Here is a 26,990-nt window from a genome sequence, read left to right on the forward strand (position 1 = left end):
GGCATGGGTGGCACTGCTAATTCCTGGGAGTGGCAGGAGTGGCACTGGGAATCCGTGGCAGTGACATGGGTGGCACTGGGATTGGCATGGGTGGCACTGGGAATCCCTGGTAATGGTGTGAGTGGCACTGGGAGTGGCAGGAGTGGCATTGGGAATGCCTGGAGGTGGCACTGAGAGTCCCTGGGAGTGTCATGGGTGGCACTGGGAATGCCTGGGAGTGGCATAGGTGACACTATGAGTGGCACTGGGAGTCCCTGGGAGTGGAATGGGTGGCACTGGGAGTCCCTGGTAATGGTGTGAGTGGCACTGGGAGTGGCAGGAGTGGCATTGGGAATGCCTGGAGGTGGCACTGGGAATCCTGGGAGTGGCATGGGTGGCACTGGGAATCACTGGGAGTGGCAGGAATGGCACTGGGAATCCCTGAGAATGGCATGAGTGGCACTGGGAATCCCTGGGAGTGCAGTGGGTGGCACCAAGAAATTGAAATCAGATTTAATCTGGGTGTGTTTCCCTGGAATCGTTTTTTGCAGACTCAGGAAGATTTCTTTATCCTGAGGATTTTCTCATCCTGACATGGCAGTGCCTGAGTTTAGGGGAAAATTGGGATTTTTCCTCTCTTTTAACCCCAAACCCAAAGGTTGTGGCAAGGGTGGAGCAGCCTTGGGGTTGTTGGGGTGTTCCTGAGAGCTCTGGGTCATCTCCCAGAGCTTTAATTCCCAAAATTTCCCATTTCCCCTTCACTCAGGCCCTCACAAATCTCCTGTCCCACCTCAGCTCCTTCTTTAGGCTCAGGATCCTTGTGGGGTTTTTCCCAGCTCAGGATTTTTCCCCTCAGGATTTCATTTCCACCCCAAATCCAAGCAGGGGGTGGGGAGTGGTGCCTGGGATGTTGAGAAATGGGATTAATGTTATTTCTGGGACTCCAAAAGGCTTTTCCATCTTAAAGAATTCCCTGATTTTGTTCTGTAATTCCATGATTTCCAACACAGGGTGCCCAGAGGAGCCCCTGGGAATGTTCCAGGCCAGGTTTTATGGGATTTGGAGCAGTGGGACAGTGGGAGGTGTCCCTGCCCATGGTGGGGTGGCACTGGTGGCCTTTGATGTCCCTGCCACTCCAAACCATCCTGTGACCCTATAAAATTGTGTTTGTGTGGGAAAAAATTCCTTGTGCTTTAGTTTAATGTGGAAAACTCAATTTTCTTTTTAAATTAACAACTGCTCTTGTGCTTCCCCTGGGAGCAAAATCTGGGATTTTCCTGCTTTTGGGGTTGTCCTGCTGTTCCCAGAGCTCTGTGGGAAGGGCAGTGAGGAATTCCCATTTTCTGAGGGGGTGGCATTGGGAATTCCTGCTGAAATTCCGTGGCTGCAATTTCCTGCTTTTCCTTGCACTTAGAGGAAACTTTCTGGGATTTAAATTCCCTCTCCAGGCTTTCTGGAATTTGAGTTTTCTCTTCAAACTTTCTAGGATTTGAGTTTTCAGTCTTTCTGGAATTTGAGTTTCCCTCTTCAAGCTTTCTGAATTTGAGTTTTCTCTTCAATCTTTCTGGAATTTGAATTCCCTCTTCAATCTTTCTACAATCTGATCAAGTTTTCTGGAATTTGAGTTTTCAAGCTTTCTGAATTTGAATTCCCTCTTTCAGCTTTCTGGGATTTGAGTTCCCTCATCAAGCTTTCTGGGATTTGAGTTTTTAGGTTTTCTGGAATTTGAGTTTTGTCTTCAAGCTTTTTGAAATTTGAGTTTCCCTCTACAAGTTTTCTGGGATTTGAGTTTTCTCTTCAAGTTACCTGGAATTTTTTTTCTCTTCAGGCTTTCTGGAATTTGAGTTCCCTCTTCAAACTGTTTGGAATTTGAGTTTTCTCTTCAGTCTTTCTGGAATTTGAATTCCCTCTTCAGCTTTCTGGAATTTGAGTTCCCTCTTCAAACTTTCTGAATTTGAGTTTTCTCTTCAAGCTTTCTGAGTTTTCTGTTCAATCTTTTTGGAATTTGAGTTTCCTCTTCAAACTTTCTGAATTTGAGTTTCCTCTTCAAGTTCTCTGGAATTTGAATTCCCTCTTCAAGCTTTTTGAATTTGAGTTTTCTCTTCAAGTTTCTTGGAATTTTTTCCTCTTCAGACTTTCTGGAATTTGAGTTTTCTCTTCAAGCTTTGTGGAATTTAAGTTCCCTCTTCAAGCTTTTTGAATTTGAGTTTTCTCTTCAAACTTTTGAAATTTGAGTTTCCTCTTCAAGTTTTCTGGAATTTTTTCCTCTTCAATCTTTCTGGGATTTGAGTTTCCTCTTCAAGCTTTTTAGCATTTGAATTTTCTCTTCAGGCTTTCTGGAATTTGATTTCCTTCTTTAAGCTTTCTGGAATTTAAATACCCTCTTCAAGCATTCTGGAATTTGAGTTCCCTTTTCAAGATTTTTGGAATTTAAATTCCCTCTTCAAACTCTCTGGAATTTGAGTTTTCTCTTCAAGCTTTGTGGAATTTAAATTCCCTCTTCAAGCTTTTGAAATTTGAGTTTCCTCTTCAAGCTTTCTGGAATTTTTTTCTCTTCAAGCTTTCTGGAATTTGAATTCCCTCTAAACTTTCTGGAATTTGAGTTTTCTCTTCAAGCTTTTTGGAATTTGATTTCCCTCTTCAGGCTTTTTGGAATTTGAGTTTCCTTTTCAGTCTTTCTGGAATTTGAGTTCCCTCTTCAAGTTTTATGGAATTTAAATTCCCTCTTTAAGCTTTCTGGAATTTGAGTTTCCTCTTCAAACTTTCTGAATTTGAGTTTTCTCTTCAAGCTTTTTGGAATTTGAGTTCCCTCTTCAAGCCTTTTGGAATTCAAGTTTCCTCTTCTGCTTTTTGGAATTTGAGTTTTCTCTTCAAGCTTTGTGGAATTTAAATTCCCTCTTCAGGCTTTCTGGGATTTGAGTTTCCCTCTTCAAGCTTTCTGAATTTGAGTTTTCTCTTCAAGCTTTCTGGAATTTTAAATTCCCTCTTCAAGCTTTCAGAATCTGAGTTTTCTCTTCAAGCTTTCTGGACTTTAAGTCCCCTCCTCAAACTTTCTGGAGTTTGAGTTCCCTCCTCAAACGTTTTGAAATTTTATTTCCCTCTTCAAGCTTTCTGGAATTTGAGTTTCCTCTTCAAGTTTTTTTTTGAATTTGAGTTCCCTCTTGGCATTCCAGCCTCTCCTTGGAGCACCCTCCAAGTGTTTGTGTTTGTCTTGTTCTGCTGCTGCCTTTGGGATCTGCCAGGATCCCACAGGAGGATCCTGCAGGGGAGAGGAAGAGCAGAAATCCTTCAAAATTTAGGAATTAGGAGGAAATCCTTCCCTGTGAAATTCAGATTTTCTAAATATTTTAAACTTTTTTAGAATCTGAGGCTGAGGAGCTCATCCTCTGTGGAGCTTTTTGGAGAGTTTGGTGCGGATTTTGTGCATTTAAAGCAGCAGGAGAGGTTTAAAATAATGGATAAAATAATTCAGGTTTTGCAAATATTTTAAAATAATGGATTTTAAAATAATGGATTATTTTAAAATGATGGATAAAATAATTCAGGTTTTGCAAATATTTTAAACTGGTTTAGAATCTGAGGAGCTCATCCCCTGTGGAGCTTTTTGCAGAATTTGGTGTGGATTTTGTGCATTTAAAGGAGCAGGAGAGGGGAGGCAGCTGGAGCTGCAGTGGCCTGAGGTGACTCTGCTGGAGTTCCTGCTGCTCCCAGGGAGAAATTCCCAATTTCCAGCTGCATTTTGTGTGGTTTATCCCAGTTCTTTATCCTGCTGGCTCACAAATCCTTTTTGCAGTGGCCAGCCCTGGTGGCTCCCAAATCCCCTTGTTAGTTCTCAGTCCTGGTGGCTCCCAAATCCCCTGGTCAGTGTCCCAGGGGATGGAATTTTGGCTCCAAAATCCTCTTTGCAGTGGCCACTCCTGCTGGCTCCCAAATCCTTTTTGCAGTGGCCAGCCCTGGTGGCTCCCAAATCCCCCGGGCAGTGTCCCCAGGGATGGAATTTTGGCTCCCAAATCCCCTCAGCAATGCCCAGTGCTTGTGGCTCCCAAATCCCCTTGGCAGTGGCCACTCCTGGTGGCTCCTAAATCTCTTTTGCAGTGGCCACTCCTGGTGGCTCCTAAATCTCTTTTGCAGTGGCCACTCCTGGTGGCTCCTAAATCCCCTGGGCAGTGGCCAGTCCTGGTGGCTCCCAAATCCCCTCATTAGTGGCCAATGCTTGTGGGTCCCAAGTCCCCTTGTTAGTGGCCAGCCCTGGTAACTCCCAAATCCCCTCAGCAGCAGCCAGTCCTGGTGGCTCCTAAATCCCTTCATTAGTGGCCAGTCCTGGTGGCTCCCAAATCCCTTTTGCAGTGGCCAGTCCTGGTGGCTCCCAAATCCCCCGGGCAGTGTCTCAGGGGATAGAATTTTGGCTCCCAAATCCCCTCTGCAGTGACCAGCCCTGGTGGCTCCCAAATCCCTTTTGCAGTGTCCAGTCCTGCTGGCTCCAAATCCCCTGGGCAGCAGCCAGTCCTGGTGGCTCCTAAATCCCCTGGTCAGTGTTCCAGGGGATGGAATTTTGGCTCCCAAATCCCCTCAGCAGTGGCCAGTCCTGGTAACTCCCAAATCCCCTCGGCAGCAGCCAGCGCTGGTGGCTCCCAAATCCCCTTGTTAGTTACCAGCCCTGTTGGCTCCTAAATCCCCTCGGCAGTGGCCAGTCCTGGTGGCTCCCAACTCCCCTTGGCAGCAGCCAACCCTGGTGGCTCCCAAATCCCCCGGGCAGTGTCCCCGGGGATGGAATTTTGGCTCCCAAATCCCCTTTTTGGTGACCATTCCTGGTGGCTCCCAAATCCCCTCTGCAGTGACCATTCCTGCTGGCTCCCAAATCCCCTCGTCACCCAGCTTACCCCGGGAGCATTGCCCAGAGGAGGCCGAGGCGCTGCATTTGGGCTCTGTCGCTGAGCCCGAACAATGGGACACGCGCGCTGTCACCTGTCACCGCCCGGAGCGGGACAACCCGCGACAATTCCACCCCGCCGTTAACCCTTCGCGCTCCGTCCCCCCGCGGGGGATTCGGGACAAACCCCGCTCCTCCCGCCCGTTGTTTTTCCCTAAAATCCTCCATGAATGGCGAAACAAACGGGACAAACCTTGGCGGGGGTGAGAGCGGGAGGAACCCGGGGTGTCCCCGCCCGGTGCCACCGGAGGCGAGGCCCGGAGCGGCCCCGGTTGCGGCGGGGCGCGTTAGGACCCAGCGAGGCGGCGGCGCCGTGACAAGTCTGGAGCGGCACTGGCGCAGAGTGGCTCCATCGGCAGCGCTGGAATTCTCTGTATCCTCCTCCCTCCCGGAGCATCCTCGCCCTGAAAAGGGATTTTCCCTGCCGTCCCTCCCTCCCGGAGCCCCGCGGGAGGTGCGGGGGGATGCTCGGCTCGCTCGGGACACCGGGAAAAGGCGCTGGATGCTGCTGGATGCGGCCGTGAGCGGCGGGAGCTGATCGGGATCTCCGGGGCGCTCAGCATGGCCCAGGGCAGGCGGCACGCGTCCGGCCGGGTAAGGGGGGAGGGCTGGCTCCTATCGCGACAGATCGCAGCCAGAACAGCCGCGTTTATAAGGGATTCTCGATTGTGGATCCCCGGAATGTGGCACAATAACGCCGGCAAGGAGGGGGATGCTCCCGGCGTGCGCCAGGGCCAGAGTTCTCTGCTCTGTGTGGGTGATTACCCCAATTCATTACAGCCATTAATTAATTAATTAATTAATTCCCCTTCTCTCCGGCTCAGCACAAAGATCCCGGCGTGTTTTGCTGCCCTCCCTCCCTCCCTCCCTCCGGGCCATGCTGAGCTTCCCTCCGCGGGCCTGGCAAGCGCTTCCAGCTTTTTCCGTATTGCAGCTCCCCCTGGGCTGTGCGGTGCCAGCGGCCCCCCCGGGCCCGGCCGGGCCTTTCCCGGGAGCTCCTGTCCCTGTCGCTGTGTCCCCGCGCGGCCACCACGGTGACATTGTGTCCCAGAGCCCCGCCGGAGCGTTCGGGCCTGGCTGTGCCAACTTGGCAAGGATGGAGCTGGGCAGGGCAGACCCTGCGTGGGCACCGGGTCCTGCCTGCTCTGGGATCCACCAGGCCTGGAGCCGGTGGGGTTTGGGCTGTGGCCGAAGGGATTTGGCTGTGCAGGGAAAACTTCCCAGCCTGGAGCCTTTTTTGCCCACCCCAGCAGGATCTGAGTGTTTGTTCATATGGGATTTTGGGGGCTGGAGGCCCTCAAAGCTCCCTGTTTTCCATAGGGGAGCAGGAGGAGGGGTGAAATTCCAGCCTGGGTCCTGTGACAGCTCTGTCACAACAGCCTGGGCTGATGGAGGGAGGTGTGGCAGGACTGGGGGTCCCAGGGATGCTGGGGGGTCCCAGGGCAGCACTGTGAGTGGATTATCCCTGGATAATCTATGGATTTTGGAATGGGCACTGCAGGAACCACGGCTATGCTGGCCCTTCCTGGGGCTGGAGCCACTGGGTACCCCGGCCATGTCCCTTCTGGGTTTTGGGGACACTGCTGCTGGTGTCCTGAGACACCCACACCTCCCAGTTTGGCAGCCTGGAACTCAGTGCCACCACGGTTTCATCCCAGTGCCACATCCTGGTGTCACCCAGGGCAGCCACCCTCAGTCCCAGGGCAGCAGCTCCAGGGATTAAACCAGGAATTCTTCCCAAGTCTTTCCCTCTTCCAGCTCTGTGGGCAGCACCTGGAATTTAGATCTTCAGGATTAAACCAGGAATTCTTCCCAAGTCTTTCCCTCTTCCAGCACCTGGAATTTGGATCTCGGCAGAGTTGGCTGCTGGGGATTCTCCTGAAACTTTTGATCTGAGCTTTGAGTGGCAGTTTGAGGCTCCAGCAGTGGGGGAGGAGCTCCTGGAGGAACGCTGAGTATTCCTGAGGTGGAGCAGAACGCTGGAGCCCTCAGGTTTGGGTGGAGCTCCAAAATTCCCAAATCACTGGGAATTCATCCCATTTTCAGTGCCCTGGCGCCAGGACCTTCCCATAGCAGAGCAGACAGTCTGTGGGTGTCTATGACACTTCAAAAATGGGAAAATGCTGGATTTGGGAGTGGTTCCAGGTGGGAAGTTGTGGGGAGCAGTCTCTGGTGGTGGTGGCAGCACAGCCACATGCTTGTCCCTCACCTGGTGTCCCTGGCATGTGGCACAGGCTCCTCCTGGGCTGCTCCAGAGCTTCAGCATTCCTGGTTGTCCCATTCCCACCACCTGCATCTCCTCAGCTGGCCTTCACTGGGAATCCCTGGATTTCTCATTTCCTGGGATTTAGGAGCTTTTTCCCCTTCCACACTGAGGGTGACAGGGCTGTCACTGTCAGTGGCCTCAGCCCTTGTGGCTTCCCCACAGTTCTGCTCCTCCACCCTCCTCCTTTGGTGTCCCAGGACTGGGGTATCCCAAATGTGTTCCTATTGTTGGTGTGGCTCAGGGGATCCATGAGGAGCTGCCCTGGGAATTCTGGGCTGTGCCATGGTGTCCCCAACAATGACTGTCCCCATGTGTGTCCCTCAGGGATCGTCACCACAGCCACAGGTGTGTCCATCATCCCGCCTGCTCCCAACTGGGAAAGTTCTTCCTCTTGTAAATCCTGGATTGATCTTGGTTTGAATCTTCATGGGAATTCCAGGCAGGATTTTATCCATCCAGGTGTCTCACTGACCAATTCCTGATTAATTTGGAACAGAAGAGACTCAGGGGCTGATCCTGAGGGGTGGGATGGGGTGGGACAGATTCATTCTGGGCTCTCCTTCTTTTCCCAAGCGTGAAAAACTCGGGAAAAATTTCTGTGAAATTGGTGCTGGTTGGCAAATGTCTGTCAGGGACAGCCTGCGAGAGCTGGGAATGTCCACCTGGAGAACAGGAGGCTCCAGGGAGAACTTCCAGGGCCTGCAGGGGCTCCAGGAGAGCTGGGGAGGAACTGGGGACAAGGATGGGGGGACAGGACACAGGGAATGGCCAGAGGAACCCCAGGGCTTGGAATGTGACACATCCAAGGGACCTTACCTGGCTGCAGGTGCCAAATGGATAAAAACTCCTGCTCCAGGAACATTCCCATGTCCTGGGGATTTGGGGTTTTCCTTTGGGCTCTGCTTCTGTAACACCTGGGACATGATTTTCCAGGTGCTCTCAGGATGTTGCTACCTGAATTTTGGGAGATATTTGGAGCATCAATTTTTCTTTTTAGGTGTTGGGTTTCTTTGCTGTTTGATTTTGGATTTTGGGTCTTAATATAAGATTATTTCATGGTGATTGATTTCTGCCAGTTGTGTTTGGACAAAACCTGGAATTCGGGCTCACCCCTGATTTTAGTCCCCAAACCCCAAACTGGGTGGGTTCACTCTGCATTCCAGCCTTGGGAAGTGATGTGCAGGGGAAGGGAGTGCTTTGGTTGGATTCCAGAAGCTTCCAAAGCCCCCAGGGTTCTTCCACAGGCTGAGGATTCCCTGAGTCTCCCAAACCCCTGTGGCTGAGGTTTGTCTGCAGGGTGAGAGAGGCTCTGTTTTCCTGGGATAAAGAGCAGATTCTTTGGCTGAAACCAGGCCCAGAGCGACCAAAATTCCACATTTCTGCACCATGAGCAGAACCAGGGACACATGGAGGGGGGAAATGCCAAACTGGTCCTGATTTGGGGATTGCTGGGGGGTTGGGAGCAGTGGGAGGATGGAGCTGAGCAGGACAGGGCACGTCTGAGTCCCCTCTGGGATAGAGGCAGGGGGATGGAAAGGTTTCCATCAGGGTTTTGAGGGTCTCCAGAAGATCTGGAGTGACAGGACACAGGGAATGGCTTCCCACTGGAAAAGGGGAGATTTGGGTGGGATTTTGGGAAGGAATCCTTCACTCTGAGGGTGCCCAGAGAAGCTGCGGCTGTCCCTGGATCCCTGGCAGTGCCCAAGGCCAGGCTGGACAGGGCTTGGAGCACCCTGGGGTGGTGGATGGTGTCCCTGCCATGGCAGGGGGTGGAATATTGAGATTTAAGGTCCCTTCCCACCCAAACCATTCCAGAATTCTGTGATTAATCTGCTTTGCTCAGGCTGATTGCAGAGCAGGAGGTGTTGGGGGTGGATCCCAACAGATTTCCCTGGGATTTCAATAATCCTGAGGGTCTCCAGTAGCCGTGGAGTTCCTCACGTCCATCAGCTCACTGCTGCTCCAAGAGCATTGATCACCTGGATAACCCCACCTGAACCCAGGGGCACCCCAGGATGTCACACTTGGAGTGTCCTGGTCCCTGCTGAAATACAAATATGGATGGAATGTTGATGGAATTGTGGAATTGGTGAGGTTTTAAATCCCCAGTCCAGGGGTGGGGATTCCACCAAGCATTCCAAGACTTATAAAGATGTTATAAAAGGGGCTAAATCAGGTTTGTGAGCCATTGCTGGTGGCTGTGCCATGGATTGTGGCTGCTGTTGGGGAGCAGAAGGAATCACCCAAAATAAAAAGGGCTGGAGGGACATGAACCATCCCAGTATGGACCATGGGGGCCACCAGATCCCAACAGTGTGAAGGGATGGGACAGTGACCTCTGTGTGCTCCTGGGATGGCACAGTGACCTCTGTCTGCTCCTGGGCACAGAATTCCCAAGGGAATGCTGATAAAATGGGAAAAGATGGAGCATGAGCTGGTTAGGGCTGACTGACTGTGCTGCTCTTGTGGTTTTTTCCTCTAAAGGTTCATAAAAATGTTATAAAAGGGGTTAAATCAGGTTTGTGAGCCACTGCCATGGATTGTGGCTGCTGTTGGGGAGCAGAGGGAATCACCCAAAATAAAAAGGGCTGGAAGGACATGAACCATCCCAGTATGGACCATGGGGGCCACCAGATCCCAACAGTGTGAAGGGATGGGACAGTGACCTCTGTGTGCTCCTGGGCACAGAATTCCCAGCCTGGAAACCCAAGGGAATGCTTATAAAATGGGAGAAGATGGACCATGAGCTGGTTAGGGCTGACTGACTGTGCTGCTCTTGTGGGTTTTTTCCCTCTCAAGGCTCATAAAAATGTTATAAAGTGATAAATGAGGTTTGTGAGCCATTGCTGGTGGACATGGATTGTTCCTCCTGTTGGGGATCAGAAGGAATCACCCAAAATAAAAAGGGCTGGAGGGACATGAACCATCCCAATATGCATCCAGGGGAGCCACCAGATCCCAACAGTGTGAAGGGATGGGACAGTGACCTCTGTGTGCTCCTGGGCACAGAATTCCCAGCCTGGAAACCCAAGGGAATGCTGATAAAATGGGAGAAGATGAACCATGAGCTAGTTAGGGCTGACTGACTGTGCTGCTCTTGTGGTTTTTTCCTCTCAAGGTTTATAAAAATGTTATAAAAGGGGCTAAATCAGGTTTGTGAGCCACTGCCATGGTTTGTGGCTGCTGTTGGGGAGCAGAAGGAATCACCCAAAATAAAAAGGGCTGGAGGAGGTGACTGGGGCTGGAGGGAGATGAGCCATCCCAATATGGACACAAGGGAGCCACCAGATGGGACAATGACCTCTGACTGCTCCTGTGATGGGACAGTGACCGCTGTGTGCTCTTGGACACAGAATTCCCAGGCTGGAAACACAAGGGAATGCTGATAAAATGGAAAAAGAAGGAGCATGGTTAAGGCATGGTTAAGGGAGCAGAAGGAATCACCCAAAATAAAAAGAGCTGGAGGAGGCGAGCGGGGCCGGACAGAGATGACCCATCCCAATATGCACCAGGGGGGCCACCAGATGGGACAATGACCTCTGTCTGTTCCTGGGCACAGAATTCCCAGGCTGGAAACCCAAGGGAATGCTGATAAAATGGGGAAAGATGGGGCATGGTTAAGGGAGCAGAAGGAATCACCCAAAATGAAAAGCTGGAGGAGGCGCGCGGTGCCAGACGGAGGTGACCCATCCCGACACTCACCCTTGTGTCCACCCCACCTTTCTGAGGGTCTCTTTTCTCATTGCCAGGCCTCCAGCACGGCCAGGATGAGCTCTGACAGCAGCAGCAAGCCCCTCAAGGTGGGCTCCCGCGTGGAGGTCATCGGCAAGGGCCACCGGGGCACCGTGGCCTACGTGGGCGCCACCCTGTTCGCCACCGGCAAATGGGTCGGGGTCATCCTGGACGAGGCCAAGGGCAAGAATGATGGCACAGTGCAGGGCAGGAAGTACTTCACCTGCGAGGAGAACCACGGCATCTTCGTCAGGCAGTCCCAGGTGGGTGGGATCCCAGGGTTCTGGGGTCCTGGGGTGGTGGGGTGGGGGGTAAATACTGGGAATTTTGGGATTTTCTGTCTCTCATAGGAGAGCGAACAGCTCGCTCCAAATCTAGGTGGGATCTCACTCTGTGCACACATCTTGAGGTTCTGCAGGTGAGATATCACCCTCTGCATGGATCTTGAGGTCCTGCAGGTGGGATCTCATTCTCTGCATGGATCTTGAGGTTCTGCAGGTGGGATCTCACCCTCTGCATGGATCTTGAGGTCCTGCAGGTGGGATCTCATTCTCTGCAGAGATCTTGAGGTTTTCAAGGTGGAATCTCACCCTGTGCACAGATCTTGGGGTCTTGCAGGTGTAATCTGACCCTCTGCACAGATCTTGGAGTTCTGCAGGTGGAATCTCATTCTCTGCCTGGGTTCTGCAATGAAAGCAGTGTGGTGAATTCTCAGTTGTTCCATTCTCCTGCCCAGGTCTGTATTTGCCACCTGCAGCAGGTGGAGTTTGGGATGGATCTCAGATGTTTACCTGGAAGCAGATCCAAGGAATTTCAATTAATTAATTAATTAATTTGTGTTTAAAACCAGTTGGAATCTCACCCCGTGCACAGATCTTGGTGTATTCCCAATTATATTCCCCAATGTAATTGTTCCATTCTGGTGCCCTGTATTTGCCACCTGCAGCAGGTGGAGTTTGGGATCGATCTCAGATGTTTGCCTGGAAGCAAATCCAAGGAATTTTAATTAATTAATTAATTAATTTGTGTTTAAAACCAGGTGGAATCTTGTTCTCTGCACAGATCTTGAGGTTCTGCAGGTGGAATCTCACCCTCTGCACAGACCTTGAGGTTCTGCAATGAAAACTGTGCTGTATTCCCAGTTGTTCCATTCTGCTGCCCTGTATTTAGCACCTGCAGCAGGTGGATCTGCTTCCAGGTAAACACTGGAGATCAATTCCAAACTCCAGATAATTTTCATTAAATTGTGTTTAAGACCAGGTGGAATCCCATCCTCTGCACAGATCTTGGAGTTCTGCAGGTGGAATCTCATTCTCTGCATGGGTTCTGCAATGAAAGCAGTGTGGTGAATTCCCAGTTGTTCCATTCTGCTGTCCAGCTTTGTATTTCCCACCTGCAGCAGGTGGAGTTTGGGATGGATCTCAGATGTTTGCCTGGAAGCAGATCCAAGGAATTTCAATTAATTAATTAATTAAATTGTGTTTAAAACCAGTTGGAATCTCACCCCGTGCACAGATCTTGGTGTATTCCCAATTATATTCCCCAATGTAATTGTTCCATTCTGGTGCCCTGTATTTGCCACCTGCAGCAGGTGGAGTTTGGGATCGATCTCAGATGTTTGCCTGGAAGCATATCCAAGGAATTTTGATTAAACTGTGTTTACCTGGGAGGAGATAACACACTCAGCGTGGGTGTAGCTGCTGAGATTTGCTGCTCAGGTGCTGCAGCCAGGGCCAGGAGCTCCCTGCAGAGCCAACATCCTCCAGGTGGATTCCTGGGTCACCTCCCAAGGAGCCCCCGTGTCCCAGCCAGCTCCTGTCCCCTCCCTGGCACACAGGGGCTGGTGTGTGTCCCACCCTCTCATTGCCAGGCCCTTGGGATTGAGTGACAGAGGGAAGCTGAGCACAAAATGGGGACATTTGGGTCCTGGGGTCCACCCCAGCATCTGCTGTCCCATCCATTTGGATGGTCAGAGGTTGCAGCATGGCTCATCCAAGTGAGATTCAGGAATCACTGAGGTTGGAAATCACCTTCAGGAGGAGTCCAGCCACTCACTGCTTCAGCTTGAGGGAAAATTACCCCATCCTTTCAAAAATGGGATAAACACAGAGAGCTGAACCCACCAGAGCTGGAGGCAAACTCACCAGGAAGCTTTTCATGTTCTTATCCAACCTAAATGCTGTTGGTGTGTAGGAACTGCTGGATGGAGCTCTGCTGCTCTCCTGGAGAGATTTCCCAGTGTAATTCCAGCACACTCCAGTTCCCCACGTTAAAACTGGGCACATGGACCTGGCTCCTTTGTCCATCTTGACCTCTCCAGACAGCTGGGAGAGGCTGAGAGGGGTTTACAGGGAAAGGTTTGGGTCTGCAGGACCAGGAGGGACCCCAAAGCACCCCCAGTGCCACCCCCTGACAGTCAGGGACATTTACACTGTCCCAGGCTGCTCCAATCCAGCCTGGCCTTGGGCACTGCCAGGGATCCAGGGGCAGCCACAGCAAATCTGGGAATGCCATCCCAGCCAGGAATTCCTTGCCAAAATCCCACCCAAATCTCCCCTTTCCCCGTGGGAAGCCATTCCCCTTTTTTGTCACCTCATCCTCTGGGCTGGGTGTGGGGTGAGTGATGCTCAACCCCAGCCCCAAATTCCAGAGCTGGGAAGGGATGGGGACACCTGGAGCAGAGATGGGAAGCAGGATGGGTTCTGGAAATTGGGCATTCCTGGGATCATAAAATCCTGGATTTTGGGTTGGGAGGGAGTTTAAATCCACCCAGTGCCACCCTCAGGGACACCTCCCACTGTCCCAGGCTGCTCCAGCCCTGTCCCTGTCCCTTGGACACTGCCAGGGATGGGGATGCACCCAGCCCCATCCAGAGCCTTGTGCCCAGCATCCTCTGCCCCTGCTCTGTCCATCTGTCCGTCCATCCATGGATCCTTCCATCCATCCATCCATCCATCCATCCATCCATCCATCCATCCATCCATCATCCATCTGTCCATCCATCCATCCATCCATCCATGGATCCATCCATGGATCCATCCATCCATCATCCATCCATCCATCCATCCATCCATCCATGGATCCATGGATCCATCCATCCATGGATCCATCCATGGATCCATCCATGGATCCATCCATCATCCATCCATCCATCATCCATCCATCCATCCATCCATCCATCCATCATCCATCTGTCCATCCATCCATCCATCCATCCATGGATCCATCCATCATCCATCCATCATCCATCCATCCATCCATCCATGGATCCATCCATCCATCCATCCATGGATCCATCCATGGATCCATCCATCCATCCATCCATGGATCCATGGATCCATCCATCCATGGATCCATCCATCCATCCAACCATCCATGGATCCATCCATCCATCCATCCATGGATCCATGGATCCATCCATCCATGGATCCATCCATCCATGGATCCATCCATCCATCCAACCATCCATGGATCCATCCATCATCCATCCATCCATCCATCATCCATCCATCCATCCATCCATCATCCATCTGTCCATCCATCCATCCATCCATCCATCCATCATCCATCCATCCATCCATCATCCATCCATCCATCCATCCATCCATCCATCCATCATCCATCCATCCATCCATCATCCATCTGTCCATCCATCCATCCATCATCCATCCATCTGTCCATCCATCCATCCATCCATCCATCCATCCATCCATCCATCATCCATCCATCCACAGCCCCCAAACCCCCAAATCCCCCAAATCCTCGGTCCCAGAGCAAAGCTGTGGGTGCGGGGCTGCCCCAGCAGGTCCAGAGCTGGTCCTGAGCCGCCCTGGGGCAGGGAAGGTCCCTGGTGTCCCCCAGGGCACAGAGAGGGGACCCCAGCCCTGGCACCCCTGGATGGATGATGGATGGATGGATGGATGGATGGATGATGGATGGATGGATGGATGATGAATGGATGGATGGATGGATGGATGGATGGATGGATGGATGGATGATGGATGGATGGATGGATGGATGATGGATGGATGATGGATGATGGATGGATGGATGGATGGATGATGGATGGATGGATGGATGATGGATGATGGATGGATGGATGATGGATGGATGGATGGATGGATGGATGGATGGATGGATGATGGATGGATGGATGGATGGATGATGGATGGATGATGGATGATGGATGGATGATGGATGGATGATGGATGGATGGATGGATGGATGGATCCATGGATGGATGGATGGATGGATCCATGGATGGACAGATGGACAGAGCAGGGGCAGAGGGTGCTGGGCACAAGGCTCTGGATGGGGCTGGGTGCATCCCCATCCCTGGCGGTGTCCAAGGGACAGGGACAGGGCTGGAGCAGCCTGGGACAGTGGGAGGTGTCCCTGAGGGTGGCACTGGGTGGGATTTAAGGTCCTTTCCCACCCAAGCCATTCCAGGATTCCCTGATTCTACCCAGGCTGGCAATTCCAGGCATGGCTGTTCCTTTCCTGGTGTGTGGAAATCCCTGATTTTAAATCCCTGATTTTGGCACCACCTGGAGCTGCTTTGGCAGAGGAGCTCGATGGCCACCGTGTGCCCAGCCTGTGATGGCAGTTCCCAGTTCTGGAGGAGTGTCACATCCAGCCCCTCTCTGTCCCTGTCCCCAGCCTCTCCAGCAGCTCTGGAATTCCCTGCTGGGCTGTTCCTGCTGGGAAACCCCCAGACCACTCAGAATTCCCACCCTGCATGGCTGCAGGTGTCATGATTTCCTTGGCATCATCTTTTCCTTGGTCTCTTTGTGGCTTTTAATTCAAATTTCATCATTCCTGGTGTCGGGAACCTTCTCAAAATGGAATTCCTGTCTGACAGCTTCCCAGGTTATTCTGATTTTTAAGCTGAGCTCGCAGGTGGGAGGTGTGATGAAAAAGACAAATTCCTGCAGCAACAATTTGGGGGTGCTGATCTGAGGCACAGGGATGATTCTCTCTCAGGGATCTAATCCCTCCCAACCTCATTTTCCATGTTTTTCCAGCAAAAATGCAGCTAAAAATAGTTCAAAAGAAAAATCCCTGAATCTGCTATGGATGTTTCAGGCTGTCAGACCCAGAGCTTTGACTTTCCTCATTGCCTGGGTGAATATTCCGTGTTCCCAATGAAAATTAGGAGTGTGTGGCTGTTTCAGAAGGGCTGATGGCAAAGCCAGAAAGATAAAATTAAAAATCTGTGTGAAAACCATGGGATCTGCTCTGCTGAACCCACTCCCAGAGGGATCTCTTCCCTGGTGTCCCAGTTTGGGAATTTTGGGCAAGGATTGTCGTTGTGTTTTTTCAGATCCAGGTGTTTGAGGATGGAGCGGACACAACATCCCCAGAAACCCCAGAATCTGCTGCCATGAAGGTCCCTAAGAGAGGTATGATCCAGCTGGGAAATCCTTCCCAGGGAGGTGGGAAATCCTTCCCAGAGAGGTGGGAAATCCTTGGTGGAGGGGATGGGAAATTATTCCTGAAGGGGATGGGGAATCCCTCCTGGAGGAGTGTGAAATCCCTCCTGAAAGTGTGGAAATCCTTCCTGAATAAATGGGAAATTTCTCTTGGAGGAGTGGGAATCCTTTCTGGAGAGAAGGAAAATCTCTCTTGGAAGGGTTGGGAATCCTTCCTGAATAAATGGGAAATTCCTCCTGGAGAGACAGGAAATCCTTCCTGGAAAGACAGGAAATCCTTCCTGGAAAGATTGGAAATCTCCCTTGGTTGGGTGGGAATCCTTCCTGGAAAGACAGGAAATCCTTTCTGGAGAAATTGGAAATCTCCCTTGGAAGAGTGGGAATCCTTCCTGAATAAATGGGAAATCTCTCTTGGAAGAGTGGGAATCCTTCCTGGAAAGATTGAAAATCTCCCATTGGAGATTTGAAAATTGGAAGAGTGGGAATCCTTCCTGTAGAGAAGGGAAATTTCTTTTGGAGGAGTGGGAATCTTTCCTGGAGAGATGGGAAATCCCTCCTGCAGAAGTGGGAAGTTCTTCCCAGGTGGGATGGGAAATCCTTCCTGGAAAGATAGGAAATCTCTCCTGGAGGGCTTGGGAATCTTTCCTGAAGAAATGGGAAATCTCCCTTGTAAGAGTGGGAATCCTTCCTGGAAAGACAGGAAATCCTTTCTGGAGAAATTGGAAATCTCCCTTGGTTGGGTGGGAATCCTTCCTGGAAAGACAGGAAATCTCTCCTGGAGGGATTGGGAATCCTTCTTGTAGAGAAGGGAAATCTCTCTTGGAGGAGTGGGAATGCTCCCTGGAAAGATGGGAAGTCTCTCCTGGAGGAATGGGAATCCCTCCTGCGGAAGTGGGAAGTCCTTCTCAGGTGAGATGGGAAATCCTTCCTGTAGAGAGGGGAAATCTCCCTTGGAGGAATAGAAATCCTTCCTGGAAAGATTGGAAATCTCTCCTGGAGAGATTGGAAATCTCCCTTGGATGAGTGGGAACCCTTCCTGAATAAGTGGGAAATTTCCCTTGGAGCAGTGGGAATCCCTCCTGGAGAGATGGGAAATCCTTCCTGCAGAAGTGGGAAGTTCTTCCCAAGTGAGATGGGAAATCCTTCCTGGAAAGACAGGAAATCTCTCCTGGAGGGGTTGGGAATCCTTCCTAGGGAGATTAAAAATCTCTTTTAGAGGAGTGGGAATCCTTCCTGAATAAATGGGAAATCTCCCTTGGTGGGATGGGAATCCTTCCTGTAGAGAAGGGAAATCTCTCTTGGAAGAGTAGGAATCCTTCTTGGAGAGACTGGAAATCCTTTCTGGAGAAATTGGAAATCTCCCTTGGAAGAGTGGGAATCCTTCCTGAATAAATGGGAAATCTCTCTTGGAAGAGTGGGAATCCTTCCTGGAAAGATTGGAAATCTCCCACTGGAGATTTGGAAATTGGAGGAGTGGGAATCCTTCCTGTAGAGAAGGGAAATTTCTTTTGGAGGAGTGGGAATCTTTCCTGGAGAGATGGGAAATCCCTCCTGCAGAGGTGGGAAGTCCTTCCCAAGTGAGATGGGAAAGTCTGCCTGGAGAGAAAGAAAATGTCTCTTGGAGGAGTAGAAATCCTTCCTGGAAAGATTGGAAATCTCCCTTGGAGGAGTGGGAATCCTTCCTGGAAGGACAGGAAATTTCTCCTGGAGGGATTGGGAATCCCTCCTGAATAAATGGGAAATTTCTCTTGGAGGAGTGGGAATCCTTCCTGTAGAGATGAGAAATCCTTCCTGTAGAGAGGGGAAATCTCCCTTGGAAGATTGGGAATCCTTCCTGGAAGGACAGGAAATTTCTCCTGGAGAGGTTGGGAATCCTTCCTGAAGAAATGGGAAATCCCTCCTGCAGAAGTGGGAAGTTCTTCCCAGGTGGGATGGGAAATCCTTCCTGTAGAGAGGGGAAATCTCTCCTGGAGGGTTTGGGAATCTTTCCTGGAGAAATGGGAAATCTCCCTTGGAAGAGTGGGAATCCTTCCTGGAAAGACAGGAAATCTCTTCTGGAGGGGTTGGGAATCCTTCGTGGAGAGATGGAAATCACTCTTGGAGGAGTGGGAATCCTTCCTGAATAAATGAGAAATCTCTCTTAGAGGAGTGGGAATCCTTCCTGGAAAGACAGGAAATTTCTCCTGGAGGAGTTGGGAATCCTTCCTGAAGAAATGGGAAATCCCTCCTGCAGAAGTGGGAAGTTCTTCCCAGGTGGGATGGGAAATCCTTCCTGGAAAGATAGGAAATCTCTCCTGGAGGGTTTGGGAATCTTTCCTGAAGAAATGGGAAATCTCCCTTGGAAGAGTGGGAATCCTTCCTGGAAAGACAGGAAATCCTTTCTGGAAAGATTGGAAATCTCCCTTGGTTGGGTGGGAATCCTTCCTGGAGAAATGGGAAATCTCTCTTGGAGGAGTGGGAATCCTTCCTGGAAAGACTGGAAATCCCTTCTGCAGAGGTTGGAAGTTCTTCCCAAGTGAGATGGGAAATCCTTCCTGTAGAGAAGGGAAATCTCTCCTGGAGGGGTTGGGAATATTTCCTGGAAAGATGAGAAATCTGCCTTGGAAGGATGGGAATTCTTCCAGGAGAGAAAGGAAATCTCCCTTGAAGGAGTGGGAATCCTTCCTGTAGAGAAGGGAAATTTCTTTTGGAGGAGTGGGAATCCTTCCTGAATAAATGGGAAATCTCCCTTGGAGGAGTGGGAATTCTTCCTGGAGAGAAGGGAAATTTCTTTTGGAGGAGTGGGAATCCTTCCTGAATAAATGGGAAATCTCCCTTGGAGGAGTGGGAATTCTTCCTGGAGAGATGGAAAATTTCCCTTGGAGGGTTGGGAATCCTTTCTGAAAGACAGGAAATTTCTCCTGGAGGGGTTGGGAATCCTTCCTGGGGAGATTAAAAATCTCTTTTAGAGGAGTGGGAATCCTTCCTGAATAAATGGGAAATCTCCTTTGGTGGGGTGGGAATCCCTCCTGGAGAGATTGGGAATCCCTCCTGCAGAGGTGGGAAGTCCTTCTCAGGTGAGATGGGAAATCCTTCCTGTAGAGAGGGGAAATCTCTCTTGGAAGGGTGGGAATCCTTCCTGGAAAGGTGGAAAATCCTTCCTGAAGGAAGGGACAACCATGGAATATTTCCCCGTGGTCACTGCAGCACTGAGCCTGTGGAATTGCCCATCCCAGTGGAACTGGAGCATCCCCGTGTCCATCCCTTCGCCGTGCCCGTTCCCCGGGGCAGGGATTGAGCGTTCCTCCCGCTTTTCCCGGGGCAGGGACTGAGCTTTCCTTCCGGTGTAGGGATTGAGCGTTCCTCCCCCATTTTCCAGGGCAGGGATTGAGCGTTCCTCCCGCTTTTCCCGGGGCAGGGATTGAGCTTTCCTCCCGCTTTTCCCAGGGCAGGGATTGAGCGTTCCTCCCCCATTTCCCAGGGCAGGGATTGAGCGTTCCTCCCGGGGCAGGGATTGAGCTTTCCTCCCCCATTTCCCAGGGCAGGGACTGAGCGTTCCTCCCCCATTTCCCAGGGCAGGGATTGAGCGTTCCTCCCGCTTTTCCCGGGGCAGGGATTGAGTTTTCCTCCCCCATTTTCCAGGGCAGGGATTGAGCTTTCCTCCCCCATTTTCTAGGGCAGGGACTGAGCGTTCCTCCCGCTTTTCCCACACCCGCCGTCCCTGGCCGTGATCCCAGCCAGGCTTCCCTCCCTCCCCGTGAGCTCGGCCTTGTCGGGAATGTTTTCCCCGGGCGCTGCGGGATCCCGGAGCTGCCGGAGGGGGCTCTGCCAGCTTCCTGCCTTGGCTGCTGGCTCGGCTCCCTGTGCCAAGCCGGGAGCTCCCTGTGGGAAGCGTTTGTGCCATCGGGATTGGCGGCTCGGGGTGCGCTGGGGGCGGTGGGTGTCGCTTGTGGGAGGGATTTCTCCTCTACGAGGAAATATAGGAGGTAAAATTAGTTGGGAAAAACGGAATGGACTCTTCCTTGCTCTGTGTTTTGGAGTGGATCCTTCCTTGCTCTCTGCTTTGGATGCTGCAGTGCAATCGTGGAATAATTCAGGCTGGAAAAGCCCTCGGACACCCCTGAATTCCCAGCACTGACCGTGTCCCCAAGTGCCACATGCACAGGGCTAAATCCCCCGGGGATGGGCACTCCACCCCTGCCAGGGCTGGACAGCCCTTTCCAAGAAGGAATTTTCCCAAAATTATCCAACCTGGCCCAGCCTGAGGCCGTTCCCTCTCCTCCTGTCCCTGTTCCCTGGGAGCAGATCCCAGCTCCTGGCTCCAAGAATCCAGGGAGTTGTGCAGAGCCAGAAGTTCCCCCTGATCCCCCTTTTCTCCAGGCTGAGCCCCTTTCCCAGCTCCCTCAGCTGCTCCTGGAGCTCCAGAACCTTCCCTTGACTCTCTCCATCGATCCCCTGGATCTCCAATGTCCATCCAGACTCCCCAAACCCCAGGGAATGACCCCAAACTCAATGAGCCCTGGGGTAACTACACAGTAAGAACATTTATTTCAGGGAGTTTTGGAGGGCCAAAAGTTCCCCCCTGATCCCCCTTTTCTCCAGGCTGAGCCCCTTTCCCAGCTCCCCCAGCTGCTCCTGGAGCTCCAGAACCTTCCCTGGATGCTGGGTTGGGACAGACAGACAGCAGGAGGAGCCCGGGCTGCAGGTGGGGTGTGGGACGATGCTGTCAGGGATGCAGGGCTGGGATGTGGCTGCCTGCCAGGGGTTTCCATGGAAACAGCAGCTGCTGCAGCAGCACTGCAGTGGGAGGTGCAGGGATGGCTCTGCCACGGAGCCAGAACAGCAGGGGACACCTGGTGACACCTGGGAATGCAGGCACACCTGCCAGGGAGGGACAGGACACAGGGAATGGCTTCCCCATGGGAAAGGAGAGATTTGGGTGGGATATTGGGAAGGAATTCCTCCCTCTGAGAGTGGGGAGGCCCTGGCACAGGGTGCCCAGAGAAGCTGTGGCTGCCCCTGGGTACTTGGGAGTGTCCCTGGTCCCACCTGGGACCACCTGGGACAGTCCCTGCCCATGGCACAAGGTGGGGCTGATGGGATTTAAAGTTGTCCTCACCCAAGCCATTCCATGATTCTGTGTCCCCAGGTGTTACCCACACAGGGATTTCACGCCTCCCAGCAATGGTGACTCTGCCAGTCCCTGAGCAGCCTGTGCCAGTAGCTCAGAAATCCCCGAAATCCAGGGGTTCAGCCTGTGCCAGTAGCTCAGAAATCCCTGAAATCCAGGGGTTCAGCCTGTGCCAGTAGCTCAGAAATCCCCGAAATCCAGGGGTTCAGCCTGTGCCAGTAGCTCAGAAATCCCTGAAATCCAGGGGTTCAGCCTGTGCCAGTAGCTCAGAAATCCCCGAAATCCAGGGGTTCAGCCTGTGCCAGTCACTCAGAGATCCCTGAAATCCAGGGGTTCAGCCTGTGCCAGTCAGGGATCCCTGAAATCCAGGGGTTCAGCCTGTGCCAGTCACTCTAGGATCACTGAAATCCAGGGGTTCAGCCTGTGCCAGTCAGGAATCCCTGAAATCCAGGGGTTCAGCCTGTGCCAGTCAGGAATCCCTGAAATCCAGGGGTTCAGCCTGTGCCAGTCAGGAATCCCTGAAATCCAGGGATTCAGCCTGTGCCAGTCAGGGATCCCTGAAATCCAGGGGTTCAGCCTGTGCCAGTCACTCAGGAATCCCTGAAATCCAGGGGTTCAGCCTGTGCCAGTCAGGGATCCCTGAAATCCAGGGGTTCAGCCTGTGCCAGTCACTCTAGGATCACTGAAATCCAGGGGTTCAGCCTGTGCCAGTCAGGAATCCCTGAAATCCAGGGGTTCAGCCTGTGCCGGTCAGGAATCCCATTAAATCCGGGGGTTCAGCCCAAGGAGAGCAGTGGAACTGCCCCCCAGTTTTGAGGTGTATCCAAGTGTTTGCCCTCCTCAGCCAGCAGCTCCCATCAGGAATTCCCTGTGCCCCCAAACCCACACCCCACTGTGCCAGCATTTCCTGACTCTGCTTCACTCCCTCTTCCCAAAATTCTCCTGTCCCGCCCTGCTGGGTGTCCTGTGGCTGCAGGGACCCTGGGATGGGGACAGGGGTGTCCCTCGGGCTCATGGCTCTGCTTCTGCTCTCTCCACAGATTCCCTGGATGCCACCAAGGCCAGCAAACTGGTGAGTGACCCCAGCACTTTGTCACCTCTGAGAGCTTCCCATCCCTTCAGGAGGAGCTCATGGACACACTTACATGGGATAAAATGCCCATGGAAAAGGGAATTTCTCCTAAAACCCGTTGGAAACAAGATGTACAAAATGTCATTTTCAGCCAGGAACCAGTGGGTTCCTGAGGGATTATCCAGCACAAATCCTCTGTCACACATTTTAATCTGAGTTCAGCAGCATTCCCTGGCTGCTTCCCCCAAACCCTGACCCTCCTGGAAACCTGGAAAGGACCTCAAAGCCCCCCAGATCCTGCAGGAAACACCTTCCACTATCCCAGGGTGCTCCAAGCCCCTTCCAACCTGGCCTTGGACATTTCCGTGGATGCAGGGGCAGCTCCTCTTTGAGTGCCTCCATCCAGGAGCTCCAGAGGCTCCTGGGACATGGATAGGGACGTGTTGTACCCAAATGTGAGGGATATTTCCTAAGGAATGAGGATCTGGAGCAGGTTCCTGTCCTTGGGAATGGCCATACAGGTGTGGGGCAGTGAGGAATTATGGAATATTGAGGCTGGAAAAACTCCCTGAGACCATCAAGTCCAAAAGTTCCCCCAGCACTGCCCAGGCCACCAGTGCTGGGAGCAGGGATGGAACTGGGTGATCCTGTGGATGGGTTTGGGTGGTTTGGGGTAAAAATTGGATTTTCCATGGGGATAAACTGGCCCAGCTGGGATGTGGGCAGTGTGGGAAAGGAAATGGTGGGGACAGGGAGCTTCTGTGGCACCTGTGGGGTTGGAGTTGCCATTCCAGATCATTCCCAGCAGTGGGAATTCTGCTCCCCACCCCGCTGTGGATGCTGGATATGAGGATGGAGCAGCACCTGGGGGTTCACTGTGCTCAAACCCTGGTGAATGTGAGCTCCAGCCAGAAGGGAGGATGGAAATGGATTCCCTGCCCTGTGTCAGAGGGATTTGAGAAGGTTTTTTGGTTTTTCCTCCTGTGTGGGGTGTGATCCATCAAGCCCTGGCACTGCTGGAGCCTGTGCTCCATGTGCTCCCTGCCCGATCCTCCTGCTTTAATTCCGCCCTGGAATTCATTAGAAGACAAAGAGAATATTTAGAAAACCTCAACGTTCTTGAAATCAGGGAATGGGGATTGTTCTTGGAATTCTTTTGTGCTGCTGATCTGGGAAGGGGGTCAGGACAGGAGATGCTGCTCCATGGGCAGCTGCATTCCAGGGCATTCCTGCTGGTTTGCCATGGAATCCTGGAATGGTTTGGAGTGGGAGGGACCTTAAAGCCCATCCAGGGACATTTTCCACTATCCCAGGTGGCTCCAAGCCCCATCCAGCCTGGCCTTGGACACTTCCAGGGATCCGGAAGCAGCCACAGCAAATCTGGGAATTCCATCCCAACCCCTCCTCACCCTCACAGGGAGGAATTCCTCCCCAGTATCCCACCCATCCCTGCCCTCTGGCAGTGGGAACCATTCCCCCTTGTCGTCACATCTCTTCCCCTGGGAGATCCTGGCCCCCCCAATCCCTTTTCCCTGTCTGTGCACCATGAAATGATTTATTCCCCTTTGCAATGACTCCCTCAAATCCTCCGTGCTGGGGGTGGGGGACAGGAGGTGACCCCAGAGCACGGGGGTGACTCCAGGGCTCTTTCCTCCTTCATTTCCTCCAATTTCCCTGATTCTGTTTCCCCCTCCTGCCTTTCCTGCAGCCTGCAGGGGGTTCCTAGGAGAGCCCCCAGGGCTGTCTAACCTTCCTTCTGTTCCCTCCTCACGCAGCGCGGAGCCAAGCCCAAAAAGGTGCTGTCCGTCCGTCCGTCTGTCCGTCCCCCCCACGCGCGGCCGCATGCCGGGGCCATCGTCACCCTCACCGTCCCCATCCCGGCATGGCTGCATGGCTGTCCCTGCATGTGCTCCCAGCCCGGGAGGGGACACGGCTCAGGGTGGGGTCACATCGCCGTGCCATCGTGGGGGGTTGGGGTGGGAAATGCCTCGGAGAGCAGCGAGTTGTCAGCGGTGTCCCCAAGTGTCGCATCTGCAGGGATGGGGACTGTCCCCCTACTCTGGGCAGCCTCTTCAATGTTTTCCAGGTCTTTCCATGAAGGAATTTTCCCACTGTCCAGCCTGAATCTCCCCTGGCACAACTCTCTCGGATATTTTTATAACCCCCTAAACCCTCGGTGACCTGGGGACAAGTGGCACCGTCTCAGGGCTGTGCTGTCCCTGGGCTCTGGCGCCTTTTGGGGACACTCAAACCCAGCTGGTTTGTGACAATTACTGAAGGCAGAAATCTTTCGTGCAAGGATGAGCTGAAACTCCAGAGGTCTTGGCAAAGAATCCCAGAATGGTTTGGGTTGGGATGGACATTAAAGCCCATCTCATTCCACACCATGGGCAGGGAATCATCATTCCCTGCAGGAAATTTGGGGATTTTTTTTTTCCCCTCTTGGGAATTGTGCCAAGAGAAAAGCCAAGGTGGGCATTGAAAGCATGGGAGAGGGGAGGGAGGTGTTACCTGTGCTCCCTTTGGTCCAGATTTGCTTTCCAGCTGCCTCTGTGTTGATTTTTGGGTGGAAAAACGATCCAAAAAGTTCTGTTTGTCCATGGGAAGTCCAGAGGAGAGGAGCAATGTGGAATCTGCCGAGAGCCTGTGGAGAGAGGCCAGGAGCACCATTCCCCAAGTGTCCCCTCCTTGTGTCCCCCAGATCCAGGTGTCTCCATGTCCCCACGGCTTCAGGGGCCGTGTGGATCCCTCATTGTGGTCCTGCCAGCTCCAAGGGGCTCTGCTGGGATGGGATTCCTGTTGGGAATGTTGGGTTCTGCCTTCCCTGTCCCTGTTCTGGTGGGTTGGCAGCTGCTCCGTGTCCCCGCTGTGTCCCCGCTGTGTCCCCGCTGTGTCCCCGCTGTCTGCTCGGAGCTGTGGCTGGGATTAGGATCAGGGGCTGTGACTGTCACTGCCCTGGGGATCTGTGACTGTCACTGCCATGGGGATCATGGGGCTGTGACTGTCACTGTCCTGGGGATCTGTGACTGCCCTGGGGATCTGTGACTGTCACTGTCCTGGGGATCTGTGACTGTCACTGCCATGGGGATCATGGGGCTGTGACTGTCACTGTCCTGGGGATCTGTGACTGTCACTGCCATGGGGATCATGGGGCTGTGACTGTCACTGTCCTGGGGATCTGTGACTGCCCTGGGGATCTGTGACTGTCACTGTCCTGGGGATCTGTGACTGTCACTGTCCCTGGGATCATGGGGCTGTGACTGTCACTGTCCTGGCAGTCATGGGAGTGTGACTGTGCTGGGGATCTGTGACTGTCACTGTCCTGGCAATCATGGATCTGTCACAGCCATGGAGATCTGGGGCTGTCATTGTCCTGGCAATCATGGGGCTGTGACTGTCACTGTCCTGGGGATCTGTGACTGTCACTGTCCTGGGGATCATGGATTTGTGACTGTCACTGTCCTGGGGATCTGGATCTGTCACTGTCCTGCCCCTCGTCCTGGCTGCACAGACGCACCTCACACAGGGATGTCCCCATTGAGGGACAGCCCCATGCCAGGCCCTGCTGTCCCCTCACAATTTACCCTTTTCAGCCACTCATGGCCCTGAGAGCCCCCCCGGCCCTCGGGCAGCTCCTGCCCCCACACAGGGCTGTGCCATCTGGGGGGGGACCTGGATAATGAGAGTAATTAGCGGGTAAATCCTCGTTCTGGAGATTAGGGCGGCTCCTGTGTGTCAAATATAGACTTTAATCTACAGACTTTATTGTGCAGAGCTGCTGCCAGATGGGCCTTGCCCCCTGCTGTGCCCCTTCCCTGTTTTCCATGGATTTGGGAGCGCTGTGGCCTTTGTGGCCTTTGGGTCGTGCCGTTCCCAGGGCTCGGAGCAGGGGCTGCAGGACATGGGGGGCCCTGTCCCTTGGCTGTGACACTGTGTTGGGTGTCCCTGTTCTTGGAGCAGGAGGTCCATGCTGTCCTCAGGAGGTGCTGGCCTCTGTCCTGGGCCAGGCTGCCTGGGAAGGACCCCAAAATCTGGTTAAAGAGCAGGAAAAGGGTCTTTCTTTCCCAGGTCATTTTTGGGATGAAGCAGTTGTGCTGTCTTCATCCCCATGACAATGTGTCTGTGCTGGTGACAGGCCAGTCCCTTCCCCTGCTGCAGTGCTGGGTGACACTGCGTCATGGATGTCACCTCCCAGGGACACGGAGGTGGCAGGGCTGTGATGGGAACAGGGAACTCCCAGGGATGCAGGGAAAGGCTCCAGCAAAAGCTCTGCCTCACTTGGGAGCTGCCAGGGTCTGACCCATTCAGGGATCATGGAATTGTGGAATATTTCGGTTGGAAAAGCCCTCTGAGACCCCTGAGTCCAACTGTTCCCCTGGCACTGCCAAGTGTCCCCAAGTGCCACATGCACAGGTGGCATGTGCTGGTGCTGTGACCCTGCTGTTAAATCCTGTCCTGCCACCTCAGGT

At 52.7% G+C, this 26,990-nt stretch overlaps 1 protein-coding gene across 1 annotated transcript in view; it reads left to right on the forward strand.

Moving 5' to 3' along the window:
- The first annotated feature begins 5,235 nt into the window (after positions 1 to 5,235).
- Positions 5,236 to 26,990, forward strand: part of DCTN1 (dynactin subunit 1) — a 59,301-nt gene continuing 37,546 nt past the window's right edge. The window contains exons 1-5 of the mRNA XM_054293319.1: positions 5,236 to 5,503; positions 10,925 to 11,170; positions 16,231 to 16,309; positions 22,490 to 22,521; positions 24,297 to 24,317. Of these exons, the coding sequence (XP_054149294.1) occupies positions 5,471 to 5,503; positions 10,925 to 11,170; positions 16,231 to 16,309; positions 22,490 to 22,521; positions 24,297 to 24,317 (411 nt within the window). The 5' untranslated portion in view covers positions 5,236 to 5,470. The remainder of the gene's footprint in view (positions 5,504 to 10,924; positions 11,171 to 16,230; positions 16,310 to 22,489; positions 22,522 to 24,296; positions 24,318 to 26,990) is intronic.

This window comes from Melozone crissalis, unplaced genomic scaffold (genome assembly GCF_028551555.1).
Source record: "Melozone crissalis strain CALT ecotype California unplaced genomic scaffold, PUWL_Pcris_2 ptg000132l_1, whole genome shotgun sequence".
Classification (NCBI taxonomy): Eukaryota; Metazoa; Chordata; class Aves; order Passeriformes; family Passerellidae; genus Melozone; species Melozone crissalis.